At 41.8% G+C, this 26813-nt stretch overlaps 3 protein-coding genes across 4 annotated transcripts in view; 1 reads left to right on the top strand and 2 right to left on the bottom strand.

Moving 5' to 3' along the window:
- The window catches only part of fsip1 (fibrous sheath interacting protein 1), a 28315-nt gene extending 13936 nt beyond the window's left edge, over window positions 1-14379 (bottom strand). Inside the window, exons 1-8 of the mRNA XM_084569444.1 lie at window positions 14083-14379; window positions 13937-13994; window positions 13684-13853; window positions 13507-13588; window positions 13330-13419; window positions 12400-12539; window positions 12075-12194; window positions 8997-9158 (exon numbers count right to left, since the gene is read on the bottom strand). Coding sequence (XP_084425570.1) covers window positions 8997-9158; window positions 12075-12194; window positions 12400-12539; window positions 13330-13419; window positions 13507-13588; window positions 13684-13853; window positions 13937-13994; window positions 14083-14244 — 984 coding nt within the window. The 5' untranslated portion in view covers window positions 14245-14379. The remainder of the gene's footprint in view (window positions 1-8996; window positions 9159-12074; window positions 12195-12399; window positions 12540-13329; window positions 13420-13506; window positions 13589-13683; window positions 13854-13936; window positions 13995-14082) is intronic.
- Window positions 14380-14389: 10 nt separating this feature from the next.
- LOC311505719 (sushi domain-containing protein 4-like) lies at window positions 14390-20907 on the top strand. The gene is made up of 11 exons (XM_084569443.1): window positions 14390-14640; window positions 15250-15391; window positions 16138-16329; window positions 16529-16720; window positions 17445-17636; window positions 17781-17975; window positions 18160-18351; window positions 18656-18850; window positions 18929-19061; window positions 19173-19564; window positions 19645-20907. The coding sequence occupies exons 2-11, from the start codon at window positions 15274-15276 to the stop codon at window positions 19668-19670; spliced, it is 1827 nt and encodes a 608-aa protein (XP_084425569.1). The 5' UTR covers window positions 14390-14640; window positions 15250-15273; the 3' UTR covers window positions 19671-20907.
- Window positions 20908-21072: 165 nt separating this feature from the next.
- On the bottom strand, window positions 21073-26807 carry LOC311505947 (hepatic sodium/bile acid cotransporter-like). Of its 2 annotated transcripts, XM_084569779.1 has the most exons (6): window positions 26449-26807; window positions 23416-23851; window positions 23127-23331; window positions 22570-22748; window positions 21474-21673; window positions 21073-21355 (listed from the first exon to the last, which is right to left on the bottom strand). In XM_084569779.1, the coding sequence occupies exons 2-6, from the start codon at window positions 23802-23804 to the stop codon at window positions 21300-21302; spliced, it is 1029 nt and encodes a 342-aa protein (XP_084425905.1). In that variant the 5' UTR covers window positions 23805-23851; window positions 26449-26807; the 3' UTR covers window positions 21073-21299. The 2 variants fall into 2 exon arrangements, with proteins under 2 accessions (XP_084425905.1, XP_084425904.1); XM_084569778.1 differs by lacking the exon at window positions 26449-26807 and having other exon boundaries at window positions 23416-24496.
- Between the last annotated feature and the right edge of the window lie 6 nt (window positions 26808-26813).

The raw sequence follows: 26813 nt of genomic DNA, 5'->3' as shown, positions 1-26813 counted from the left end.
GTGCCAGTGAAATTGTAGTGATGATTCACCTCTTGGAGAGCACTGACAGTATAATGTTTCCTGACCTTAATAGACTCCAGCTATTTGTGCTTCTTCTCCTGGAATGTGTGATAGTTTTGTCTCAATGTGAGGTTAGACTGAGTGACTTCCAAACGCAGCCGGAGAGAGAGAGAGAGTTGCTTATCTGAACATCAGCAAAATGCTGGTAATCGTCTCTCCTCGGAGTAGCCACTTGACATGCCGTTCAAGATCGCCAATAATCACATCACATATCTGGGTCACGGAATCGCTGGAAGGCCACTTTGTTTTCTTTAAACATGAAAAACATGTCAAACATAATTAGCTTTCGAGAGAAATGTATGTCAGACCGTTGATGAAATATCAAATGAATGCTTGGGAGTTTAACTTGCCACGAGATGATATTAGTTGTAAATTATCTGACTGCCAAGTGGTCTTTGGATTCTAAATGAAAGTCAGTCATGATGTGATGACTCCTGAAAGGCTGTCCTTGTTTTACCTAAAGGTTTAAATTTCCCAGTATGAAAAAGAGAAGCAGAAACCAATGTTAGTGTATTATTTCTCCGACTTTAAGATAACTTATAATTTCCATGTTCGTCTTCTGATTATTAATAACCCATAATCAGTTTTATGATCTCAAATAGAAGCAGTACTTTGAGGTAAATGCTAACATCTGCATAGGTTCTCCTTAATACACACAATGATGTCACCAAGACGCATGAACCAAAACACTTCTGTGCTTCCAGGTTAACATCATATCATAATCAAAATCCAAATAAAACAAAAATTTGTTAGTGTTGCTCTGGGTTTAGATATACGAAATTTGGCTTCAACAGAGTAAAACCTGGAGCTGCTGTGGCTGGAGGTTTGATCGATGAAAAGAAAAAAAAATTGGATATCTTAAGACCCAGACATACCAAACCGAGATCGAAGATTTACCGGCAATCTGTGTGTGCCTTTTTGACTTTGTTGTATCAAGACTTTCTCCACATTAATTTCTCTTCTGAAGCACTGGTTCAAGTAGCTGAACAGCCAATAAGAGGGAACTGTCCCATTGACGCACCAATAGGGGTATGTTGACTCCTGCGCGTGACTCGCATGTCAGGGTCACGAAATCGCTGGAAGGCCGCTTTGTTTTATTTAAACATGAAACCACGTCAAACATAATTAGCTTTATAGAATAAAGATTGTCAGCCTGTTGATGAAATATCAAATGAACGCTTGGGAGTTTAACTTTGCATTAGTGCCACGAGATGATATTAGCTGTAAATTACCTGACTGCCAAGTGCACTTTGGATTCTAAATGAAAGTCAGTCATGCATGATGTGATGACTCCTGAAAGGCTGTCCTTGTTTTACTTAAAGGTTCAGACGTCTCAGTTTGAAAAAAGAAAGCAAAAACCAATGTTAGTATATTATTTGTCTGACTTTAAGATAACTTATAATTTCCATGTTCATCTCCTGATCATTAATATCCCGTAATTAATTTTATGAACTCATATAGAAGCAGCGGCATTCCATCCAGACCTTGTCATGGCGTTTGAGTGAGAAACAGCTGCGGCGGTTGATGGATGAGCCGCTGTTGTCCAAAGTGACGAAATCGGAAAAATAGTGGGGATTGTCTTATGCCAAACATTTCACTCCAAATTAATTCAAAACAAACCTTGGATGCCTTACACTCAGCAAATCGGAGTGTGATGTTCCCTTTAAAGGAACACATAATTGTATAATGTCAATCATATTAGCTCTGTTAGCGTAGGGAGCCAGTGAGATTTGGTCGCCGGGCGCAGCTACTCTGCTTCAATGTGGGCTGCATCTGTGGCGCGCCTCGCCAAATGTAACAGCTGGATCTGCTCATGCAAATGCATTTTCAGATACATCTCATAAACAGCAAAAAAACAAAGACTAATGTTTAGGCCACCGCCACGTATCTGTGTTTTTCTTGCAACAACATCTAGATCTTTGCGCAGCATGTAGCTTCACACTATTTGCTTTGCACGTTAGGTGTTCAGGATGACTGAACACCTAATGGCTTCAGGCCAGACCAGAAACCGCTGAGACAGCTTGATGACCTTGTTCACATGCTCGAGACAAGCTAAACAGGGCCAGCATGCTTGGGGGGGCGGCTAATCCAAGGAAGTGTCAACATTAAAATCATAAAAGCTACTGCTTCTGTCCAAACAAACTAATTCCTACAATCTGTGGTCTTTTCAACAAAGTTCTCCGTGCTTTCTGTTGGCGGGGAAGCTACATGTCATAGGACAGGAAGACATTTTGTAAATATAATGCAGAGAAATATCAAACAAAGGGGAAAATTCTCAATGGGAACGAATGGGAATTAATTCTCCCTTGAAAATCACTTACGTGCCGTGGACGCTGGCCAGCCTTTCGAACAGCAGCTTGTTTAAGCATGCAGGAGCTGCAGAATGGCTCATTGGCCTTCGTACGAGTAAAAATATCTGTTGTTCACATTAGGTCCCTCAGTCATTAAAAAAACAAGCTACACAAATAATAAAAGCAGCATGTTTTTGTTGTTGCCAGTTTATTAAGCAATCAAACGCAGTCACATACAACGGCCCTGCAATAATTGCTATCTCTGCATAGCTTCTAACTGAGGTATTGCTTCAAATCAACAATCTGCAATGAGTTTACAGACTGCAGTTAGTGGCAGTGTACCGTTATATTGGACTGCACGTTTTATCCGCTCTACATCTGAGAGTCAAATGCAAGAAACACTTTTCAATACATGCAGGTCAATAGGAGTCAAGGAGCAACTTAAAAATATATTAATAATATAATGAATGCAACAAAACTTATCATAAACTTATTCTCTAGGATCCTGTTGATTGAAAAGTGTTCTTGTGTGTTTGCAATGCCTCTTGTTAAAGACCCGAGTCTGCGCCTTGCAAAGGGCCAGTGCTGTTACGATGAGAGAAAGCCAGCCGTGCTGACTCACATGGAGATGTCTGCTGTTGTTTAGGACAGAACACTCTTTCTTTTTCTGCGTTTTCTTTTGCTCTGCATCTCTTCAGATCTGAAGTGTAGTAGGAGCTCTGGCTGTGCCACGTGGACCCAGGCTACCTGCCAAGGCCTGTCCACATGCCTTGCCACGAGCGCTCCCTGTGTGAGCTCGGGAGAAAGCTGTTCGGAAGCTATGGCTGAGAGTCTCCTGACTTCTCTCGATCGCTTTTACTTCATTCTCAGTCTGTTGGTCAGACATTTTGCTCAACTATGACCTGCTGACCTGTCAGATCTGTCAGTTTCTGATGCAAAAGTGCTGTAACACTTTCCCTATCTGCTGGTGGTGCTTGGGTAAGCAAGGTAGTGCAAGCAAATGTTTTTAATCCTGTGCTCAGTAAATCTTCCCACCATAATTCCTTCCCCTCCCTCCTCTGCCAAGTTACACCACAAATCAATCTATAACGGCTCCATAAGAAACAATGTGAGGGTCTGTGTATCACATTCTTAAAAATGTCCCAGATGTGACATTCGCTTGTCTCCAAGCTACCAGAGGTTCTGTTTTCATATCAGTATTCTGGATAGATGACTTGGTGATTGGTGCACATTCCTGAAGTATTAGAAGATTCACTTGCGGGTCATCTGGACGTTGTACTTGCTTTCTTTTTCAGAAATGAGGGTGGTCTGGAGCAATCACTGTTGCTTAGATCAAAACCTGCTGGTGTCTCCTACGATCAGAACAGCATGCTGAATGCTGAATGTGTGTCTGCATCAAAATACCGTCCCCACCTGTGTATTCTGAGTAATTTAGCATAGTCCAACACACAGAGAGATTAGAAATTATCAATTTGAAGTTTCCACTTGCAAAATCATGCATACGTTATCCCTCCAAACCACTGTAAATACTTCACAGTCTGTTACTTTTACTGTTGAGAGATACTCACAGATTCATCTCCACCCACTTTCGCTAACAAACGGTAATTTTAGTGTTGGCCAAATAATGACGCAGGGGAAATAAATGCAAGCTGAAGAATCGGGCCATGTTCAATATTTATAAAGAGCATCTGGAGGAGGGAGGGAAAAAAACTTCCCGGCATCGTTTTGCACCATGATAGATGCTGTGTATCGTCAAGCACAGTGTCTGACCTACATTTCAGCAATTGTCATTGCAGTCCATTCTTACCAGGACTTTGTCACTCTTTATGCAATTTCACCTGCCTGCAAGTAAAGGGTCATGCATATTGTTTTTATATGTATGAGGATACATATATTACATTGTTGGCCTCACACCAGTAGGTGGTACTTTTTCAGTGGTGCTTATGCACTTTTGTCCTAAATCTGGAAGCATTTCTTTAAAGATACGGTAATCTAGGCCACTGTAAACATAAAGAACAGAAGGTTATGATCTGGATTATAGACAAGTGAATATCTAAAGGTTTGTTTATTGGTAACAGATGACTACAGCATGTGATAAAATCATCCACTTTGAAGTGTCATAATGAGTGGAAAAGTCATGTCTGAAGCATGACGAGAAAGAAACCTCTCCGAACCACTTGACACAACCGCTGCTGTGGATAACACCAGTGGGAGAGGCGTTTATAAGAAGACAATAAACCGGGTCTCATGGGAATTACAGGGCGGGGAAGGGTGTGGAGTCTATTCTTCTCAGCCAAGTAGTGAAAAATACCAAGAATGCCACATGACAGCCCCGACACCTCTCTGTGCATCCGTCCAGCCATCGGAAGAATATATGTGCAAAGGTGATGATTCACTTCAGCACAGACAGACATTGAACAACAAATGTCTGTGCTGAAGGGATCTTTAGGTCAATGCACCAGAAAAAGACTGCAGCTGTAAGGAAGCTAAGGCTGGTAGCCACATTCTTCTCTGTTGTGAATTAACATATTTCAGCAGGGATGTGAAGATCATATTCCAGACAGGACAGTTTCTTCCTCGGCACAATGTGTTTTTGTATCCCTGCTGTCATCACGATCAAAGACAAACATGCTGTTCTCCTGTAACAAATTACACAACCTTTCTGGTTTTATTTTGTATCCAGGGGACATGTATACTATCACATGTCTGAATATTATGACAATTATGTTGAGGTCAGCTGGATTCCTGACTTTCTATCATGAATTTGAACACAGTTTATGCGTGACACTAACCTTCTCTCTAAACGAATATAACATGAAGTCTGAAGCCTTGCCCGGCTTTAATTATATGACTGGACCCAATAAGGTAAATTTCCAACCTATCTGCTGACCACGTTGTGTTGGTCAAAAGGGCGTTTTCTGCAGAAAACTCAGCTCTCTCTCAGCTAAAATTATGAGCACTCATCAACAACCACACAGTGTGACTAAGTGACCTCATAGTCTTACATTAAAATACAGCCAACAAGTGCATAACAAAAACACAGCTGGAGTAACTATGCAAAATACAGAAGGAGCTGAAGCCTTGCTGATTACCAGAGGGATCCAGCGCAATCAAACTGTGACAGTGACTGAAAGCCATTCGTTAATGTTCACTGCGACCGCACTTGCAAAAGAAACCCACATGTGAAAGGACGACATGTGTAGCTCTGGTTTGTGAAGCACACACTCACTCACACACACACCCATGTCACCAAACACCCAACATCAGCTAATTCTCATGACAGAATCAACTGTGCTGGCTTCGGGCTGTGGGTGGTGCAGGCATTACCACACAGTGGTACAGTAGGAGGGGTGTAATGTACATTAATCCTGCGTCCCAGCAGATGTTTTTAATGACAGAAGCGGCTATTTCAACTGAAGCCTGAGAAAAAAAAAAAGGGTGGAAGAATGAACAATGCGAAAGGAACAATGCTGTCATAAGCACAATATCACCAGCCTCCAAGCAAAAATGTTTTTAAAGTTTTGATTCCACTCGGTCCGGATCATTAATAGTGGGGTTGAATCTACTTGACCTTTTTCCCATCATCAAAAAAGAACCAGAGGCAAAAAAAAACAAGCTTTTCATGACTTTCACCATGACTCATCGTGTGGTGATGAGTAATGCCACTAATAGTGAGCCTGTGGCAAAGATTTATGATTGAATTTTTGTCATGTCCTTTAGTTAGCACTGTATTACATGCACCTGCTATAAAAGATGTGACACAGAGATGTGTGTCTAACATCCACATGACCATGTCTGTGCTGTAAAAAGAAGCACAAAGCATGCTTGTGGTGCAAAAATGCAATCCAAGTACATGAGTGGCTGCAATAAATGGCCTATTTGTATCACAGCAGCCTGTGACCTTCCTACATATGTTAATATCGAAAAGGGAAAGCAATGTTCCTTTTTTTGGACCTGGCACTCCTCTACCTTCTCCAGGTCTGTAATTAGAGTCTGATGGGGGGGCTGACTCTCTTCTGTGGCAGAATCCTGGCTGGTGCCAGGCCTCGCAGACTGTATCCACCATCAAAGGCTCAAAGTACTGTAGCCACAGAGACGCTACTACTACTACTACTACTACTGAGGTGGCTGCACAGGAATGGAAAGAATATCAATCACATCTTATTGGGAAAGTACGCCACCATTTTTCGAAAGACAGATTTAAGTCCAAGTGGATCTTTTATGAGGGAGTGCTCACTGGGGAGAGGTGGATTAAGCATGGCCAGAAAACAAGAAACAGCGGAAAACATGGACATCTAAGCAATGATTTAATATCAGAGGGGAAAAGGCAGTTTCAGTGGTGCTTAAGCAGAGATATGAGGGTGTTTTTTTGCGTACATTAGAGCCTGCTCAATCCAGAGCAAACAAGCAGGTTCCTGAACTGCTGTTCGAGCGGGTTGAGTCAAGGACTCAAGCTATTACCGAGAAGAAAGGTAACTGGAAAACAAAGGCATACTTCCTTTTACGACCACGTTAAGGATTTACAGCCACTGATCTGAACTGAATGACTGGGTCTGAGGAGATTTATTGTGCGGGCAGTTCGCGTTTCATCTGTGCCACAACATCCAGACCCTACTGAGGCAGGGTTAGAAACTATTTCTTTTTAACCCGTGCAAGTTTGGCGTTCTCCAACTTTCACTGTTTATCTACTATGCTGCATTTAAACATTCAAATAGTGTGATTCATATTTGACGTCGTTTGGAAAAGGACTGCCTACATTAGACGTTTGAGCACTAATGGAGAGCAGATGATGGATGGATGGATGATGAGGAACTCTTCTGACCAGGCAAGATGATTAAAGGGTGGGAGGGGAGGGAAAGCGGGTTGCACAAAATAACACTTCCAGCTGTCTAGTATTATCACAGTTTTGTTCCGTTGGCCAAAAGTCCGCTGCACATCATGTGAAGATGATCTTGAACAAAAGAGGATTGTCTTACTCTGAGTGGGCAAAAGTGTCACAGGCATTCGGCATTACCATTAGCTTAGCCGTCACGAATAGACACTAACTCAGGAAATTTGGGAGTTTCAAAAAGCAGTGTGACATCTTTGGCAAATAGTCTACCTAATGACGATGTAAATGTCTGTTTAAATCATTTAGTCAAAACTGAGCTTTTAGGTCCATAATTTAGGTTGTGGATTCAATTATATTCTTTCTCTTGTGACCTTCACACCAAAGCTTCCCTTGTTTGTCCTTCTGCAATGTTTCATGTCACTAGGGCAACAAAGAAGGATTATAGAACAACAGTGACATTATGAAGAACAGGGTGTCTCTTCAAGACTGATAAGACAAAGCGGAAGCTGGTCGGGGAAGCTGTCAAGAGGCAGACAACAACATTAAAGGAGCTTATTGAAAAGAAGAGGCAAAAGCAGCAACATTTGAGAAGTGTAACCATTTCAGTTGATGAACTCACTGATTATTTCAGCTCTGCGTGTCATGCACAAGTTCACAAATCAGTTTGAACATATCTACTTAAAGCTACGTCCCTCTCAACAAAGGTAAAATTCTTAGACTCCTTGAACAGACACTTGGATAAGACAGCGTACAATGAATAAATTCAGTGCCTCGAGTTCAAATGTTGAGCTTAGTCAGTTCCATATAAAATCGTACGAATGGCTGACAAAATTTACAGTGCAAGAGTCAGTAAAATAAATATTCTAGACATCATGACCAAGTACGTTCCAGCACTGAGACTCAAGTGCTGCCGACTTTCCTTGTCTACATCCAGTGGTAGTAGAAACAGTACTCCGCGTTCGCAAAACTGCGTTATAAAATTTTTTTACGACTTCAAAAACATCATTTTCCGCTGACAGGTTACGCAAATGATGAGCGCTCCATCTGGCATTAAAAACTCAGTGAGATAAGGTCTTTAGATAACTCGCTGAGCTCACGTCTAGGACAGAGGCCGAACCCAGGACCAGGGCTTGGAAAAACTTTTATAGTTGTAAATAACTATTAAGTTTGTTCTCTGCTGTCTGAAGTAGCGATGCACGGGTCATACTTGAAACACAGAAAATGTATAACATTAAAGGGTGCACATAATGAGAAACTACATTCTAATTGTATTAAACAAGCAATATGTCTGTGAAGGTTGTCAGTCACAAGCGTTTAAAAAAAGGCGACTGGACTTGTAGACCTGGACCTGGCTTTTTGGATATTAAACAAGCAGTTCAGGAAACAGACTAAATATTAGTATTTATAAAAAACAGCAGAGTGTAAATGGAGAAACAATAAATTGCTCCTTGTACAAAATTTCCCCTTGTCATGTTTTTAATAATGAGACAACAGCCTAAGCAACATTTTTACTAGCAGCCAATAATGCATTTATGATATAGCTTTCATATGGAAACGTGGAAAATTGGATGGGAATGTGAGGTAAGCCTCCGTTCCAGCAGCTTACGCAATTTTCCCCTCGGATGGCAAGGAGTGTGACTTACCGAGGGTCAATAACAAAATATTTTACAACACGTTGCCATGGAGGCCCTGCAGAGCTGACCTTGTAACATGACTTTGCTTCCTTGCAGGTCCGCATGGAATTATTGTCACCTTTTATATAAACCCACAGCTCTGATAATGTGTAGAGTCGATAGTGTGTGTTGGATACATACCCGACACATGCTCAAGTTTGTGTAGGAGCTCTGTATGGAGTGATACTCCTCGACAGGAAGGAGAAGGCGGATTTTGGAGTCGATGTCCATCAACTGCTCCAGGTCAGAGGGCTCTGGGGTGTAACCCTGGCCTGCAAGGACTGACACGGCCCACATGGTCTCCTGGAAGAAAAGAATCACTAGTTTAAGTCATGGTCCACTGGGTGCAAGTCTGCTTTATTTTGTGGCAACCTACATTATATATCTTTTGCTTATTTAGCAACTTTTAAACCGTTGTCTGAAACAGGGGAGAGGTACAAGTGTGACTCCAGCTCTTGGTATTCTCTTTTGGATGGGTCAGGTGCCAAAATCTGAAAATTGCTCTTCCTTCCACAGAGTCTGTCCATCCTAGTGAGACGACCGTTGTGTCCTATGGGAAAATATGGGTGGGTGATGAGCTCATCACGGCGCGGGGGTGAGATAAAATCTTGCAGTAAGGCTATTGTGCCAAAAAAGATCATAATTCTACAAAGAACGCAGCTGTAACCTCTGAACACTTGGACAAAACTGGCAGAAGAAGACAGCAAACTATGTAGTCACTAGGTGGAGCACAACACAAAGACCCGCAAGCTTTAGATGGCATTGATTTGTGCTGCATATGTGGATGTATTCTGTTGTTCCAACCGTCGCAGTGATTTACTTGCAGAATATCTCTAGCCCAGACATCAGACAGGCCTTGGTATGTCCTTTCCGTTCACATGCATGTTTTCCAGCCATTGCTCGACAGAATGTGAATTTTTTTAAAGGCACAACATAAAAATATCAAACAGAGAATGATTTAATACAGCACTGGAGCAGAGTTTTACTTGTATCCTTCACAGAGAGCAACTCTGAATCTCATGGATCAAGTCATGTTTGCGCCTGTCAGCATGTCAACATTAGTCTCAGTCTCAAGTTGAGACTAATGATAAATGACAAACAAGCTGAAGAGGAGGAGGGAACCTAGTTGACAATGACAAAGATCAAATCATTTCCATCTTTTAGTGAATAATTGGTCATCCTGGGTCCCAGGCACACCAGCCACAATGAGGAAATAAACATTACGACACAGTCAAGCTAACCCTTTCCCCCTATTTCCAGTCTTTATGCTAAGCTAAGCTACTGTAAGCGTCTAAGGGTTCTAGCTTCATATTTAAACAGGTGTTTTCATCAGACTGTGCAGGAAAACTAATACATGGGAGTTGTTTTTTTTTTTTTTTTTGCTAAGCTAAACGGATCCTGGCTGTATCTTTATTCTGGGCTATTATTACCTCCCCTATTTCCAGTCAGTATGCTAACCTTTGCTAAGCTAATTCCCTCATGGCTTTAGGTTCATATTTCTGGAATTAAACTTTTCATCAGACTTTCTGCAAGAAAACTAATAACTGTGAAGTTGTTATGCTAAGTTAACTGGCTTCTGGCTGTTCTTTATTCTGGGCTATTATTACTTCCCCTTTTTCCAGTCTGTGTGCTAAGCTATGCCAAGCTAATTGTCTCATGGATGGCTCTGGTTCACATTTAAAGTGAAACTGGTATTAAACTTTTCATCGGAGACCCTGTTAGAAAACAAATAACAAGAGAGGTTTTTGTGCTTAGATAACTGGCTTCTGGCTAAAGCTTTATTATAGTTTATAATTACTTATATAAAGCATGGAAATTACTTGTTTTGACCAATCAAGATTTCTCAGATAATACCTTTTTCCCCTAATGAGGACAACTGTTCTTTATTTTATGCAGCATCAACCTGAGGACGTAGCTAAGGGATGGATGCCTGTGCTCCTCTACTGCAGCCCCAAAATGTTCTGCGATTACTGACTGGAACTGATTTAGTGCTACAGGTTACCACAACTACATAAAATTGTGGCGCTTGTTAGGGTGAGAGTCAGTCACATCAAAAACAGTGTGAGAGGTGAACAGTGAGCAGCAGCTGGTGGTTGATGTGTCTCAAAGGATTCTGCCAAGAACTGGGTGAAGTCCTCAGAACTAAAGATGCATCACTGCCAAAGTCCTGGTGACATAAATCACACACTTGCTCTGTTATGGCCATTCATAATAGCAGGCCTCGCAATAACAGGAAGTCTTCCTCCAGCCAATAAAAAATCCCAGAGCATCTGCACTCCCCTTGGTTTAGTATCTGCCGCCACAATTACTGCAGTATTGTTCTAAAAGTCAAGGCAACATCATAAATAGAGTAGCAAGACATTAAAAAAATATCCTGGCAAGCTGTCGTACGGATGCAGAGCTGTTGGGGTCAGGCTAAATGGAACCGCATGTTGGAGGTAAGATGTTTTTTTCTCACTTCCCATCAGGTTTCATCCCATCTGACTTGGCCTCACAGCTGCCAAAGGGGACTATAAAGGGAAATTAAAAGTGAAAATAAAATTTTAAGTAAGGATGCCGAAGGTGGGCTCGCAGTGAAACACTGGACTGCTCCAGGTGTCAGGGTTGTTGCGTGAATCCTCAAAGCAAAATTAAAGGTCTTTTAGCTTTAAGCTCAAGCCTCACCATGCGTTTAGTTGTAGCTTTTTTAAAGTGCGTGAAAGATCGAGGCTACTGACTTTTGCTGAAACACGGCAGAAGGAATTGTTGTGAAAACGTGATCATAAAATGAATCCACAACATGCAGCGTTCCATGTGAACCGCATATGGCATTACACATCTGGTTCATGATCTGAACTGCTTTGAGGAGACTGAGTCTTCTGCCCAGAGGCTGTCTCAGCAGCCAAGCAGCCATCAAAACATGGATATCGGACCAGTCTTGGTCTAGTCTGGCAAAGTTATTTAACGATGTTTGATAATAACATTATTTAAGAGGCCAAATGTTAGACACGCATTTGGGCAAATAAATCACAAAATTAGAGATTGTATTGAAAAGGCCGTGACTAAATACTGGAAAGAAATGTTAAATAAAACTATGTTTTATAGAAAATGTTGGTAGCATAAGCAGTAGATGGGATCATCTGGTGTAATGGTGCAGATGGTCTAGACGTGAGGGGAACTCAAGAAAGAGAGACTCGTACTAGAGCATATGTTATCAGTTAGGGCTTCATGTCAGCCTACCTCGCTGTCTGTGCCTCTGGCACTGTCCTCTTCCTCTTCGTCTATTTCTCGGAGGAGTTCGTCCAGACGCTCTTTCTCCGTCTGGGTCAAATGCATTTGCCACCCCTCACCACTTACTAGCTATTGCATTTCACAACATTTGGAAAAAAGGAAAGATTCAAAATCATTATTTGCATTACATTTATTTTTTATCCTTGGTGGTGGCCTAGTAGGGTTAAAATATGTCTAGAGACACTCGCTGGAAAAACAAACAGTGGAGGGACTTGCTCCAAGTCATGCGATACACTCCAGCACTGCATTTGGCCCAACATGAACTTTGACATACCTCAATGTTTCTCTTCACAAAGTCTTTCTGTTTATTCATGCCTTCGGAAGCTCCACAGTGGCTGCCTTTAAATTCGTCTTCCCCGCTGTCTTCAGAGCTTAATTTCAACGATTCTGTCAAGCTGTCTGGCCTCTTTTGACCTGTCAAGAAAGGTGCACATTATATCCGTGAAAAGGTGGGTTTTATTAATAATCACCAGCCAAACCAGATAGCAATCACAGACTTTCTGTGCAAACATGGGGTTTGACTCTCACTCTCAAATATAAGGAATTTGAAAAAGAGAGAGAGACTTGTGCTGACTCTCCTTCAACTAAATTTTAAGAGCTCCCAGCCTTCATGAGAGAACGCAAGAAATCTGCTTAAGTATGTCTTGCAATAAATACTGAATTCCTCGCTGTTATGGGCTGCATTTGACGAGAAAATAAAATGTCTATTTCAATCCCCTAAAAAAATCAGATCATGATCAGGAAATTGTTCGTATGTCACATAATGGTAAAAATGTTTATGCTTTCTTGTCTGAAAAAAAAATCTGCTGTTGAGTCTATGTCTCACTTTGTGCTTGATTGTCTGCAGGAGACTATAACAAAGTGGAAGACAAACATCTTGAGTTTCCTGTGCTTATGGCGCCATCAAGTGCACCAGCTAGGCAACAAGATTGACAAAGTATTTTCTGTTCTGCGGTGTTTGTCTGTGAAGGTTCTCAGTCATCCAGGTCATGGTATATCCAACAAAGGTTCAAAAAAGGCAACTGAACTTGTAGATTCAGTTTCCCTGTAGAGCCACAGGAGCCTCGAAGTCCATGGACATTTGTTACTATGGCTACCCAGCGGGATAGAGGTAGCAGAACTGCTTCCTTCATGAAAAACTCTACAAGTCCAGTTGCCTTTTTTGAACCTTTGTTGGATGTTCAGTTTGTTTCTTCAAGTTTACTTTGCTCCAGGGTTTGGTTGTTTCCTTCATCCTCACAGTCAGGCACTTGCGTTTCAAACACAGGCACAAAGTCGTCCTCTTCTTCAGTCCCTTTAAGATTATAAAAACATATTTTCAGTGAACTGCACTTGTTTAATTAACACTGTTGAGGATCTGTATGTTTTTGCCTCCACTTACCAGAGGGTACCTCCAAAGCCAAAAACAGCCTTGTGTTCAAAGCTTCATGAGCACATTCAGAGTGACCTTCAGGTTTATTCTGCTGCATAATAAAACAAGCCATAACATTTTTAGTCAAAACAGTCTTATGACCTTGCAGTGTTAGCAGAATGGATGCAGTAATTGGATTTAGGCTACCAGCAGCTCTTGCCAGAGTTTTTCTTGAAGTTCTTTCCTTTGACGTCGGATTTCTTTTTCTTTGCAGATTTCTGCAGACAGTATTCCATCAAGTCGTCTCATTTCCTCAATGGCTGTCTGTACCTTGGAATAATCACTGTCTTCCTTAGCAACATCTACGGGGCACTGGCCTAAAAGAAGCACCATTTATTACACAACAAGCAATGTCATCAAAACAGGACCATCCTACAACTGTTTAACACAGATCAGTTACCTGTGGTAGGACCACTGGCAGAGGAGTTGATTGTAGCTTCTTCGAGGCTCCTGTGGATCTACAGGGAATCGATTTGTAAAGTTAACACAAATGATCCAGTGCTGTAACCTAATAAACACGAGTTGTTGATAATTTTGTGTAATCACCTGAACATCAGCAGCATCATCGGTCAAAACAACAAGAGAAAATGGAGTTGTTGGACAAATTCTGTCACTGTGAGGCAACGATACGCTAGAAACACGGATGCCTGTTTGTTCACTCGATGCAGGTCGGGATATGTCATCTAAACTGCCTCTAATTATTTCCATACTGTGATTTTAATATCTCAAGACTGCATTCAATAAGGTATTTCCTGTTATTATAAGGCTAGCGAAAACACTAGTCAACTGTTTTTCCGCCAAATGTTTGGTAACTATGGACGCAAACACTCCGGATGTTGTAACTATGGATATTTGTTACTATGGCTACCCAGCGGGATAGCGGTAGAAGAGCTGCTTCCTCAATCACTGCGGCTAGCTAGCAGAGCGGGTCAAGCTAGGAGCTAGCTAGCGGTTAGCTGCGGCAGTTCCGCTCGGGCCGTTAAATCCTATTTTTCGTGCTTTCCACAGTAGCGTTTAATGTCTCCGACGTAGCCGGGACACTGTTGACACATGTCTGCAGTGTGAGGAAGCGACGGTGGAGGTTTCCAGGCCGTGTTTTTTGTGGTAGGTAACGTTAACCAGCGAGCCATTTCAGTGTCTCGCTAGTATTAGCAAGCTAAGAAGGCTAATATTGATCAACCCCTTACACATTCTAAGCTAACATGAAAACCATATACCATATTCTCTGTTGGATGTTTATTTGCTATAGGTGGTAGCACATATGTAAGCCACTTAACATTGTGTGCTGGGTATATAAACATCGGGAGCCGTTTATTTGGGCCTCTGTAACGTTATCAATATTAGCTATCGTAGCTAACAAGGAAGGTCTGAAAATGGGTGTGTAGCCATTTAGGCGGAACAACTCAGGACTAGACTCATATTTATTGAAGATTTAATTTTCTAACGTGATTGCGTGGACGTACTAAAAATATCAACACAAAGAGGTCGGTATCGTTTTATGCTTAGCGCTATCTCGCTAAATGCTTCTGCCAGCATCACTGTGTTTTTGTCATTGTACCACCATCCCACACTCACACCCATTCCGCTGGCATCTATCCAAGCTCTGCAGTGTACCTGCGCCAGGCAGGTGTCAGCATAACATGGGGGCTATGGAGGGTTGCCTTTTTATGCATTTATACCTTGGTGATTCCTTTTATTCGCTGATCATTTCAGGTTGAGTTGACTCTGAAGGGGAAGATGTGCAATGGAATGATAGAGTCAATATCAAAATCCCTTTGGGCCCACACCTCAGCCACGAAACGGTCCTTCCTGTTGCTGTTAGTACTGACTGTACTCTCCTCCGGGCAAGGGTCAGGTAAGAGATTTACCTCACACATTAGCACAGTCAAAAGAAACATTAGCGAATCAGCTTTGTCAGGACACCAAATGTGTGAATGTCAGGGACACTTTGCCCTTAGAGAATCTATACCTTTCTCTACTGCGCCGTGGAGACTTTTAGCAGATTTATTAGCAGTGATACCACAGTCACACTTTCTTTGAATCCACATTAAAAGTGAGGCATGCAAGTGTATTTAATTTAGTTTATTCTATGACACTTATTTATCTGTTTGTCGGTCCTGGGAAAATATACTTTATGTGATCAGCCTGGATCAGTTCTAAAGAAGCTGACTGCAGATTCAAAAGTGGGTTTGTTGAACAAGGACCAGTGAAAACTGGCCTGCCACATGACTGTGTATTATTTTTCTCCCACTTTGAACTCCTTGCTATAGAATGTGATACAGCACAAAACAGAATTTCAGAGTGATGGTGTCGGATGTGTGCTTCTCTGGCTGTTTCAACTAAAAGCTTAAGAAGCACTGACATTTAATCTGAGATGTATGTAGTACGTTTAAAAATGTTATTACAGCTTGTCCCATTAATGGAATGCTACTGCAAATCCTTTTTAGTGTAGATGGCTATAGGCTATTGTGTGTCTGTTTTAGAGACGGCTTTGTTGTGTAACATTCTCTGTTGAGGCTCAAGAATTATTTGTTGCCTGAATTCTATTGAAATACTGAGCAGTTTCACAGTATGTCTTCTTCTTTGGCCTTCTCTTCCCAGGATGTGTGAGGCCATACATGGTCCAGAACAGCTGGGTAAACCTCACAGAAACCAACAGGGGCTCGTTCCCTGTGGGCACAGTATTGCAGTACAGCTGTGACCCCGGCTACCTGCCAGATGGACCCAGCATCCTCACCTGCTCTGCACTGGGGCGATGGTCTTCTGAACCTCCTCACTGTATACGAAGTGGTGGTAAGAAATATTGTCGACCATCTTCTTTTTACGATTTGTAAAGTGACAAAAAGTGTTGCAACATCTTTCTTGCATACGTAAATTCAGATTTACTTTCAATTTAAAATTCTAATTGTGTAACACTTCCTCTCTAATAATCTTTAGCCAATTTTGCTGATAACTTTTATTTTAACTTTTTATTTTATTTTTTACTCGCTAGCATGTCTACCCCTCTCTAAACCTGAGAACGGGGGCTACAGGTGCCACCCATCACCCTGTCGACTGTTTTCCCACGGCACTGTGATTGAGTTCTTCTGTAATGAGGGCTTCGTTGTCAGCGGAGATTATAACTACTTGACCTGTCAGGATGGAGAGTGGGACGGACCCATGGAGGTCAGCTGTGTAAGCCAAGGTGAGTGCTCAAGTTCCACGTCCCTCAAGAGGTTAACATATTGGTTTGAAACACATTCCTCTCAGCAAAAAGTAGATTTTGTGGTTAAATTAATCTATTAAAAAGGTATTCTTAAAGCTTGGTTTTATACTCCCAGAACTGGTCTATGCGGAGCCATAGAGGAGACATCTGAGTAGGGGGCTAAACAAGGAAGAATTTTCAGTTGCTTATTCGACCACTGTGAACGTGGAAATGGATTTAAGGCCAGTCACAGCCATTAAGGTCTGTGTTACATTTCTGGAGCAATGAATATTACATTTCATAGGATCTGGAGCTACACCATGCATACAGGTGATGTTGGACTACATACTAATATTACCATTGTCTGCAGTCTTAACACTGGAAGTTCGTGTCATTAAAAAAAAAAAAAAAAAACCATAAGACACATTGTAACATTAAAATTTACACTGTGTCCCATAAGTCTCGGTTCAGATTCAGATTCAGTTTCAGAAAACTTTATTTGTCCCCGGGGGGAATTTAAGGCACAAGTGAGCAGCTTAATGTGCAGACATTTTAAGGAGCAATAACAGAAATAGAACAAGACACAAAGACCCATAGTTATTATTGTTTCTTCCTATGGGTCCAGACTTTCTGTAGTTTTTTCTTTTATCTGTTAAACTCTGTTATTTAAAATGTGTTTTATGTCCTTTTGGGTAACATGAACTATATTTTTTTCTCTTTTTAGGTTGTATAAGACCCTCTGTGGTGCAGCATGGCTCTACTAATCTGACAGACAGCAACAGGAGCTTGTTCCCAATGGGCACAATACTGCAGTACAACTGTGACCCTGGTTATCTGCCCGTCGGACCTAGTATCCTCACCTGCACCTCAGTGGGAGACTGGTCCTCTGAACCTCCTCGCTGTATCCGCAGTGACAGTAAAGACCTTAAATCTTTTGTGATTTGTGTCTTTAATGGGCATATTTCTTTATAGCTTAGCCATGGAATAACATTAATAATACAAATATCTGTGGACTCCGTTTACATGGACATTAATTGTGTTTCTTCATTTCCCTGGACAGCTTGCCAGCCTCCATACCAGCCAGAGAACGGTGGCTACACCTGCCATCCCTCCCCATGCAGACGACTTTCTCACGGCACTGTGATTCAGTATTTCTGTAATGAAGGTTATATTCTGAAAGGGGACTATAAGTTCCGGACCTGTCTGTATGGGAAATGGGACGACCTAATGCCGATCAACTGCCTAATGGAGCAAGGTAACATTTAAGAGATTAGCCAACGTTTGTAGATAAATAATTACTGTAGTCTGTGCAGACAATCTGTCACACAGGCTGGGACCTTTTCATGTTATGCTGTTTTCTTTATAGCACTTTAAATAAAATGCTGTTGAAACAGAATTTTTATTCTACAACTGTATTTTTATTTATTTATTTATTTTAGGTTGTATAAGACCCTCTATGGTGCAGCATGGCTCTACTAATCTGACAGACACCAACAGGAGCTTGTTCCCAGTGGGCACAGTACTACAGTACAGCTGTGACCCTGGTTACCTTCTGGATGGACCCAGCATCCTCACCTGCACCGCACTGGGAGACTGGACCTCGGAAACTCCTCGGTGTATCCGCAGCGACGGTAAAGACAAACCTTCTCACTTTCCTGTCTGCCACCGGACCCTCTTTACACTTTGTACCAACATGTACTGTAACATAAATTAAGTGATAGTATCAGATTATTGCATGTTACTTGGTGAGGGGGGAGTTAAAAATGTTTCACATCTTGTGGCAACAATTGCCAGGTAATAAAAACCTGTTGTGACAATAATAATCACAACAGACACATGGACAAGTTTTTCTCCGTCCTTCTTAGGGCAACAGTAAGTTTTAACTACGTCTTCCGGTTCCAGCTGTTTTATTGTCATTCTTCTTTCCGTGGACAGTATGCCAGACTCCATATCAGCCACAGAACGGAGGTTACACGTGCCATCCCTCTCCATGCAGAAGACTTACTCACGGCACTGTGATTGAATATTTCTGTGAGGAAGGTTATATTCTGAAGGGAGACTATAAATACCTTACCTGTCAGTACGGAGAGTGGGACAGTCAGATGAAGCTGAGCTGTGTCATGGAGCAAGGTAATGATTAAGTGACGCATTTGAACTATTGGATCCAGAATTTCTGTACAGATGCCAACTGTTTACTCTGTCCTGCAGACCGAAATCCAGCTTTACCATTAGGGATGCCAGCCTTGTCCATAGTGGCATCTACAGCAAGCTCAGTGGCTTTAATTCTGCTCCTGGTGGTCCTGTTTGTGCTTCTGCAGCCAAAACTCAAGTCCCTCCAACGGTGAGTCTGCCTTCAAAATTGCATGTTTACTGCTAACATATTACAATTGTTATGGAAACTATTCTCAGAAGAAACAAGTTGACACGTTTGAACTACCCCCTCTTCACCTAGACGTGACCAAGGGGTGTCGGGACAGCCTGTGTCAATCATGGTGGAAGGAGTCCAGGTGACCCTGCCCTCATACGAGGAAGCTGTGAGCAGTAACGGAGCCCCGGCCTCAGCTCTCAGCTCCGAGTCTCGAGTCCAGATAGTGCTGTCTGAGGGTCAGCATGCCACAGCGCCGGAGGCTGGCCCCTCCAGGCCGTCTGCCCTCAAACAGCAGCAGTCAGAGATGGCTGTAGTCCACCCTGTACCGACATCCTCATCGTCATCACCCTCCTCATCCACCTGGGTTCTGGATCAAGCAGGGGCCGCAGCAGGCACCTCATCCTCAATAAGAAGGCCGTCTGCAGGCAGCGACCAACACAGCCTGTCTCTAGACTCTGAGATGGACTACTCTGATGGTAAAGCCGTTTTTATGCACTCTCCTTTCGCCTTTCTCCTTTCTGCTTTGTAATAATGTTTCTTTTTTTGTCATCAACAGATATGCCACTGCTGAAGGAAGCCTGAATTATGCAGCAGACTTTGGACTTACCCAAGACAACCAGCTTTGCTACTGACCGTACTGGCGAGCAGGAATTTGTCGACACAGCTGTAAACACAGAGAAGCCCAACCACAGAGGCTGTGAGTGAAGCTGTGGATCACTCAGAACAGTTCACCTGATCATCCCAAAGAAGAACACAGAAGGGATTCACATGTACATACATGCTTACGTTTTTATAGGGTGTAAATCTATTAATCTAACATCTCAAAGTCAAATGTGGAACAAAACAGAAAGGAATTCCTGAGGGACTGCGTCTTAAAAAAAAAAAAAAATGAATAGGAAAAAGTTACAAGCTCAGTTTGGGAACTAATAATGTCATCTGTGTTTTATTTACTTTTCTTTTATCACACATCCCACCATTTGAGGAAAAGATGCATGAAGGCCATGTTTACTAGATTGTTGTCCAAGTTATGTAAGCTCACGCCATTGTCCTCGTTGTGATTCTAACTCATTATATAATCATAACTCACATCATTCCACTTATCACTGTATAGTATAATGCTGCTTGTCTACCCAAGACTGAATTGAGGGCCTGCATTCAACACATCTCATCCCTCCATCAGCCACATATCCAAACACATTTTCTTCTTCACACTCATACCCTTTCCCCCCCAATGGCCTTAGCTTTCCACTTCTATGCACAGGTATCTATAATATGTGAAACAAGGAATCTTAAAAATGAATGTCAGTAAAACGCCTCCACTGCTTGGTGATATTGCGCGTGGCTTCGTCAGACACATCACTCGTACACAGGAAAATATTATCTTAATTTATTAAGGCTGCTTGGGAAATTCCTGTTTTGAAGTCTAAAAAGGGAAATTTACTCGTGTGTTTAATTTATTTGTGCCCAGAACGCTGTTGATCAGCCATGGCTTCTTTTGATGCTTCCACAGTTCATGGAGTTAAAAAAACAAACAACAAAAAAAAAAAATGGAGGTCTTTTCATGTTGCAACTTCAGTTTGAATTCTACTGCAGGCACGTTCTATGTGACACTGTAAAAGAGTATGTGTACAGTTTAGTGTGATGTCAGTGTTCACTTTGTTCGACCGTCCATTGAGTTTAGTTTTGGACCAAGGAATGGATTTTTTTTTTTTTTTGCGTTTTGTGAAGATGGTATTTTAATATATGTAAAAAGATTTAAGTTAAGTTTTCTCTGTATATATCATGTGATCATTTTTGATTAAATATTATTTGAGGTGTTCCTGGGGCTTGCATCCTTTGTTTTCTTAACGCTGTTCTACATGCGAGATTGATCTTTCTTTCATAAAAAGATTTACTACTGTGGTGCTTAATTCAACACACAGTCCACTGATAAATTCTGATTGACAGTTTATTACATTTATTACAAATGTGCTAAATTGGCTCCACCCATAAAAATAGCGAATTTCAGCATCATATATTTTCTATACAAATATATAAATAAAACACATCAATTTAAAACATATTATTACTACTATACTAAAAGAGTTAAAGTATTAGTGTTATAGTTATACGGTTTATGTTTCTGCAGTCCTTCAGTCAGTGTCACAGGTGTCGGTTGGTGGCACTGAATGGCTTCATCCTCCAGTGTCGAGCCGTCGCTTTACGGTGCTGTCACGGTTGTTTCACCTCCTCTGGTTTAACTTCAACATTCATGTATATTTTTGCATCTGCGCAAGAGAAAAAGCCGTATTAGAGTTCAAAAGCTGCAAATACGCTCCCAACTCCTTCCCCAGAGCGCAGCCTCGCTCTGCAACAACAACACACGCAGGCAGCTGTGACATTTACCCTCAGCTGGTCGCTTGACTCTTTGGTAACATCTGAAGCACAGGGCCAAGAGAAGGGCCTCAGCACACTGGAATGAGATGTACAGCAGGGGGAAGAGAAACATGGGTCCGATGACATGCATGGGAAAGGCCACCTTCAGGATGGCGGTGCACAGCTGGATGTTTTGACACCCTGTCTCCATGGAGATAGTCCTGCTGCATCTAAATAGAAGTGAGGCAACATTAGATGACTTGACGCTTAACTGTACCAGTGCAAGTAATCCTAAAACAGCACATCTTTCCTGCTTGTTACTTATTTTTTTAAAAGTATATTAAAAATCTGAGCTGAGATTATTATGGATGAAAATAACTTACATAAAAGTAATAGTTATTTGAGAGTATTAGCAGAACTGACAAAAGCATAATGCAGAAAAATGTATTCTGTTCTTGGGGTGTTGCATTTAAATGTAAATTATATAAATGTATTATTATTGTATGCCCACTGATCCAAGTATATTCCTTGTATGTATACATACGTCGCCAATTAAGTTGATTTGCACTTCCAACTTTCACAGTGCATTATATTTCCTACCTTGGAACAGATGTTCAGTATTTATTTTTTCTGAAATTTCATAAAGTGGAATATAGAGCACAGTGACATGGAAATAATCCCGGCAAATGTACACGTGGGTGCCTACATACACGATTTAAAATCAGATTTGACTGTGTACTGCATTACTGCTGAAAGACTGACTTAAAAAGCTTATTTTTGTAGCGTGCAAAGCCCAAACTCACATTATCTTCTTACATTGTCCCTGTTTTAAGTCTTCACTCGCCCCAAAAATCCTCAAATTATACAAATCCAGAGACAGAAAAACCGCCCTTTGGCTGAATTGTTCGGAAATCACATATGGCGCAGTTGCGGTGTTGTTGCTTGATTTTACAACAAGCCAAAAATATGTTTAGAATGTTGTCAAAAACCCAGGAGGACAACCCAAACACAGCCGCAAAGTTGAAATAACTCTCGACAGCTGTGACGCACAATAAAGCTGAAGAAAGTGGTGCTTTCTCTGTTCTTTGGAGCCAAAGTGTGGTGTGCTGAGTGTGTATTTGCTTACTGCGGACTGAGTCTGCATATTACAGACATGACGTATCCCAGCATGAATCCAATGATTGGCATCAGCGCAGCCACCGACAGAATATCCGGTGTGAGGACCATCCACATGACATCTTTGACTGTGTGGGCAGACAGGATGGAAACTATGATGGAGACGACGATCAAGAGGCCGAGACCAACCTGTGGAGAGAGAGCGCCATAACGGTCAATTTATTTCCCCAGAGTATCGCTCGCATATTTGCATCAGAACTCTCGCCAACTTCAGCAAACATCATCTGAGAGCATCCAGATCTGGCCTTAGTTAGCCGTGAAGGACTAACGACTTCCTGCTGTAATAAACCTTCCTGTTTATTTGGACCACAAGCCTTTCTCATACTATGTGATGAATAGTTCTGGTAAACAGGCCTTTTCCACGGAAGACGTTTTTCACAGGGCACAGGTGAACATAATAAAACAAATGATGGCTCCGTTCCATCTGCCTGCTTGATGTTCTTGCTGCTTAAATAGAACAAAACCGTCCGGTTCTTTTCCTGCTTTGTCAAGGATGTGGATTCTCACCCTTGTCACAGTTGATGAGTAGTTTGGTTTGTAGTGATTGATGACAATGCCAACAGCACAGGGCAGCAGGGTCAGTGCGAGGGCAGCGATGATGCCAACATACGGTACGGCATTTTCCAGACCGGTGAAGCCTTGGCTGAAGATGTAAAGCAGCAAAGGCATCAGACCCAGGGCCGCGATGCAGGAGCAAGTGGTCATCACAATACTGGGATGGAACCAAAAAGAAAGCGAAACATTATTAAACTGACAAATCTCAAATGGACACTACACTACTGTAAAAAGGAATTACCTGAGGTTCATGTCGCCTTTCATGACCAGAGAAAAAATATTTGATAAGCTTCCCCCTGGACAGCAGCCACAGATGAGCACGGTCACAGCCTTTATGCGATCCATCTGCATGAGTTTGGCCAGGCCAAAAGCTGTGAGGGGCATGATGCAGAACTGGGCCAGCAGGGCGATGGCTACTCCCTTTGGCTTGATTAAGTGGGCCTTAATTTTGGAAATCTCCATCGTGCACCCGAGGGATATCATGGTGATTATGAGGATGACGATGACCAAAATATTAATGGCTTCATTTATGGGTTTGGAAATCTTCATGAGGCCCATTGTTCCATTGCCAGAGACATTTCCTGCATTATAGAGCTTAGCCATTCTCTCGTATACGCCCGTCACGTTCATCCTGGACCTTGTTCCCGACACCGTCTTTACTGTGCTGTGGCTTTCTCCTGTAACACAAAGCAAACTAAACCCATTACCTCCTGAGATTACAGATTTTGATTCAGTTTTATTAGTCAGATGTGAATGACTGAGTGGGACTGGCTTGTAAATCTCAACGCAACACTTTGAAAGTTCTACATATTCTGAACTGCACAGCATTTTGCAAATGTGGTTGCACTGTTGACCTATAGAACACGCATAACGTGACCTCCTGCAGGCAAAGTTACAAAGATTTTAAAGGACCTATGTGTAGGATTTAGTGGCATCTAGTGGCGAGGCAGCAAGCTGCAACCAACTGAATACTCCTCTCTTTGCAATCATGCAGGAGAACCTAGAGTGGCTGTCACTTCAATGTAATAATCCTCACTGAAACCAGCATTTGGTTAGTTCGTTCTGGGATACTTCAGAAACTTGGCAGGTCCCCCAGTGTTAATGTGCCAGACACATTCTAATGCTGCGTTCACACTGCAAGAAACAAAAGTAATGGCCAAGAGCACTCGTCTGCACTGTTCACTGTAGTGTTCCGTTAATTATCAACTTTCTCACCTGGTTCTTCCTCTCCATCCTCTCCACTCTCCCACTCTGTGCTGCTACTCTCTCACCTTTTTTTTCTCTACCCGCTACCATCACTGTGTTACTTACATTAATTAGCTGATATACATAGGCTTACAGGCACTATTAGTCTTACACCTTGGCTTTAACATCAGTACATATGCACATGCCAAAAGCTTAACAACAGCTCCAATATAAACCGTGGGCGGTGGTTGATTGACAACCTGCACTATTAGTTTGCCAGAGAGAGAAAAAAACAAACTCCCACTTAACAATAACAACAATAGTAAACGTTAGAGCCGTTGCTCATGACTGTAACGTGTTGGTGCTGGGCGATAAAGTAAATAGATCCTTGTTTAGTAACTTAAAGGAGCCACACACCTTTGGTGGTCAGCCAAACGTGAGGTGTGGAGGGGTAAACCATTGGGGTAAACGAGAGACTTGGATCATACCACTGCAATGCAAGGGAGAGGGAGGTGCAGCATTTCCTCGTTAAAATATTATGTTTAAACCACATACTTTCTGCTATTGTGCTGATTTATTTTTTATTTATTTTTTGTCATCTTATCATAGACAACCCTTTTTAACATAAAACAACCAAAAGAAAAAAACAACGTTTTTTCAACTCTTATTTTTAGGGGTGCTGATACAAAGTTTAGGGGTGCTTGAGCATGTTGAGCTCCCCCTGGTGGCTGGCTGCAGTACAGGTCATAGGCTCCACCCCCTCCATGGTAGTGGATAGGATTTGGGTCAAACTGAAATACTAAAGTACACATCAAATAATTCTTTTCCAACGATTGTTTCTGTGATTTTAGGTAGTTAATGTAATGCGATGTATGTTCAAGTGATTTTTTTTATGGTCACAAGATTTTTCGTACAAGTTTTTTGTCGTTCATTTGATTCTATAGAAACAGGATGTGACATCATGACAGACAGCTGTGACTGACAGTTGCCATTGACAGCCGCTCCATGAAGCTGTCCTACACACTCCTTTTTTTAGGATTTGTATTGAGGGTATTAAAGTCAAGTTAATTTTTGATTTTGTGAGATTGTAAATTAACTCATGCAATTAACTAAACAACACTCCAGCATAAACCCTGCGGGGAAAAGGGTCAGCAATCAGAAATAATCTTAATCCATATGGCATCATATGGTCATCAATAACGTGGCTCCAGTCTTGGACAGTACTGCGCAGACTCTTGATTTCTTGATGCAAAGTTACTCAGAGAATCTGGCGTCTTTAAATGAACTTGTGTGAACATGTTGTTCACGTGACATGCTGAGAATTGTTGCAATCGTCTCTGAAGTGTTATGGGTAAAGTCAGGAAACCTTCATGGCGAGGAATCTCAGCTAGTGCCATCTCTGCCAGTGCCAGAAGAATATTCCCAACCCTTGAAGTATTTGCGCATGCTGACTGACACCCACTGTTTCTGTTGTAGAAAGTTAAGCTGCTTGATGAGAAACCAGTCAGCAAAAGAAACTTGTAGACGTGCTGGTTCAATTAACATTCATGTCATGTCTTCACTAGAGAAAAAAACAAGGCATTACTCTTGTGTGTGGAAGTCTTGAACAAAGGAGCTTAAAGAAAAGTGGCAAAACAACCGTAAATATAGTAACTGTGTGGTTGTTTATAATATATTATTTCTAATAAAAATTTCTTTACTATGATTCTCGTTAGACGTTTTCCCAGAAGGAATAGCTATTCAACCGGGCAAAAATGTTACTGACTAAAACCTTTCAGCCGTGACATTTATCTCCTGTTAACCACATTCAAAAAGTCCATATATATTAAAAATCCCACACTATTGACTGCGGTGTTCTCAGGTGAGCCACACCATTTTATCTTGTAATACAATCGGCAAATGTTCTGATGACATGAAAACAGAAATACTTATAAATACTCACAAAACCAAGCTATACTGACAAACTGCAAGACATTCCAGCGTGACAAATGTCCAAAACTCTGCAACTGCATTTTATATATAAAAAAAAAGTGGCCCCAAAAAATAAAGGGGCTGTCATGAAAAGTGACAAAGGCTCTTCTTTTTTTACCTGCATGTCAGGCCTCCGGCTGCAGCTTCAAACAGGGCTCACCCACACGCACTTGTTCCCATCTCACCTCTCACTCTTCTGTCTGACTGCTTTTCTCTGAGTTTGGCACTCCCCTCTCTGTCACATGGCCTCACCACTGAGTAGTCGGCGTAAAAGCTGTGTTCTACCTCAGGGGTAAACAATTAAAAATACCTCCTCTGGTAGTCATCCATTTGGGTTTTCATGTGTTGAGCAAACTTTGAGGGAATCCAGCTTTTGGGCAAGTTTACTGGAAGTGACTGTCCTGCAGATTCTCTTGTCAGTGTAACCGTGGGAAAGTTTCGCATTGGTGGGCCTGACAGCGTGGAAGACAACAATTGCTTCTG

The sequence above is a fragment of the Chelon labrosus genome (assembly GCF_963514085.1).
Source record: "Chelon labrosus genome assembly, chromosome: 20".
In the NCBI taxonomy this organism is placed as follows: Eukaryota; Metazoa; Chordata; class Actinopteri; order Mugiliformes; family Mugilidae; genus Chelon; species Chelon labrosus.
The sequence above is the reverse complement of the archived record's forward strand: the minus strand, read 5'-3'. Positions and strand labels throughout refer to the sequence as shown.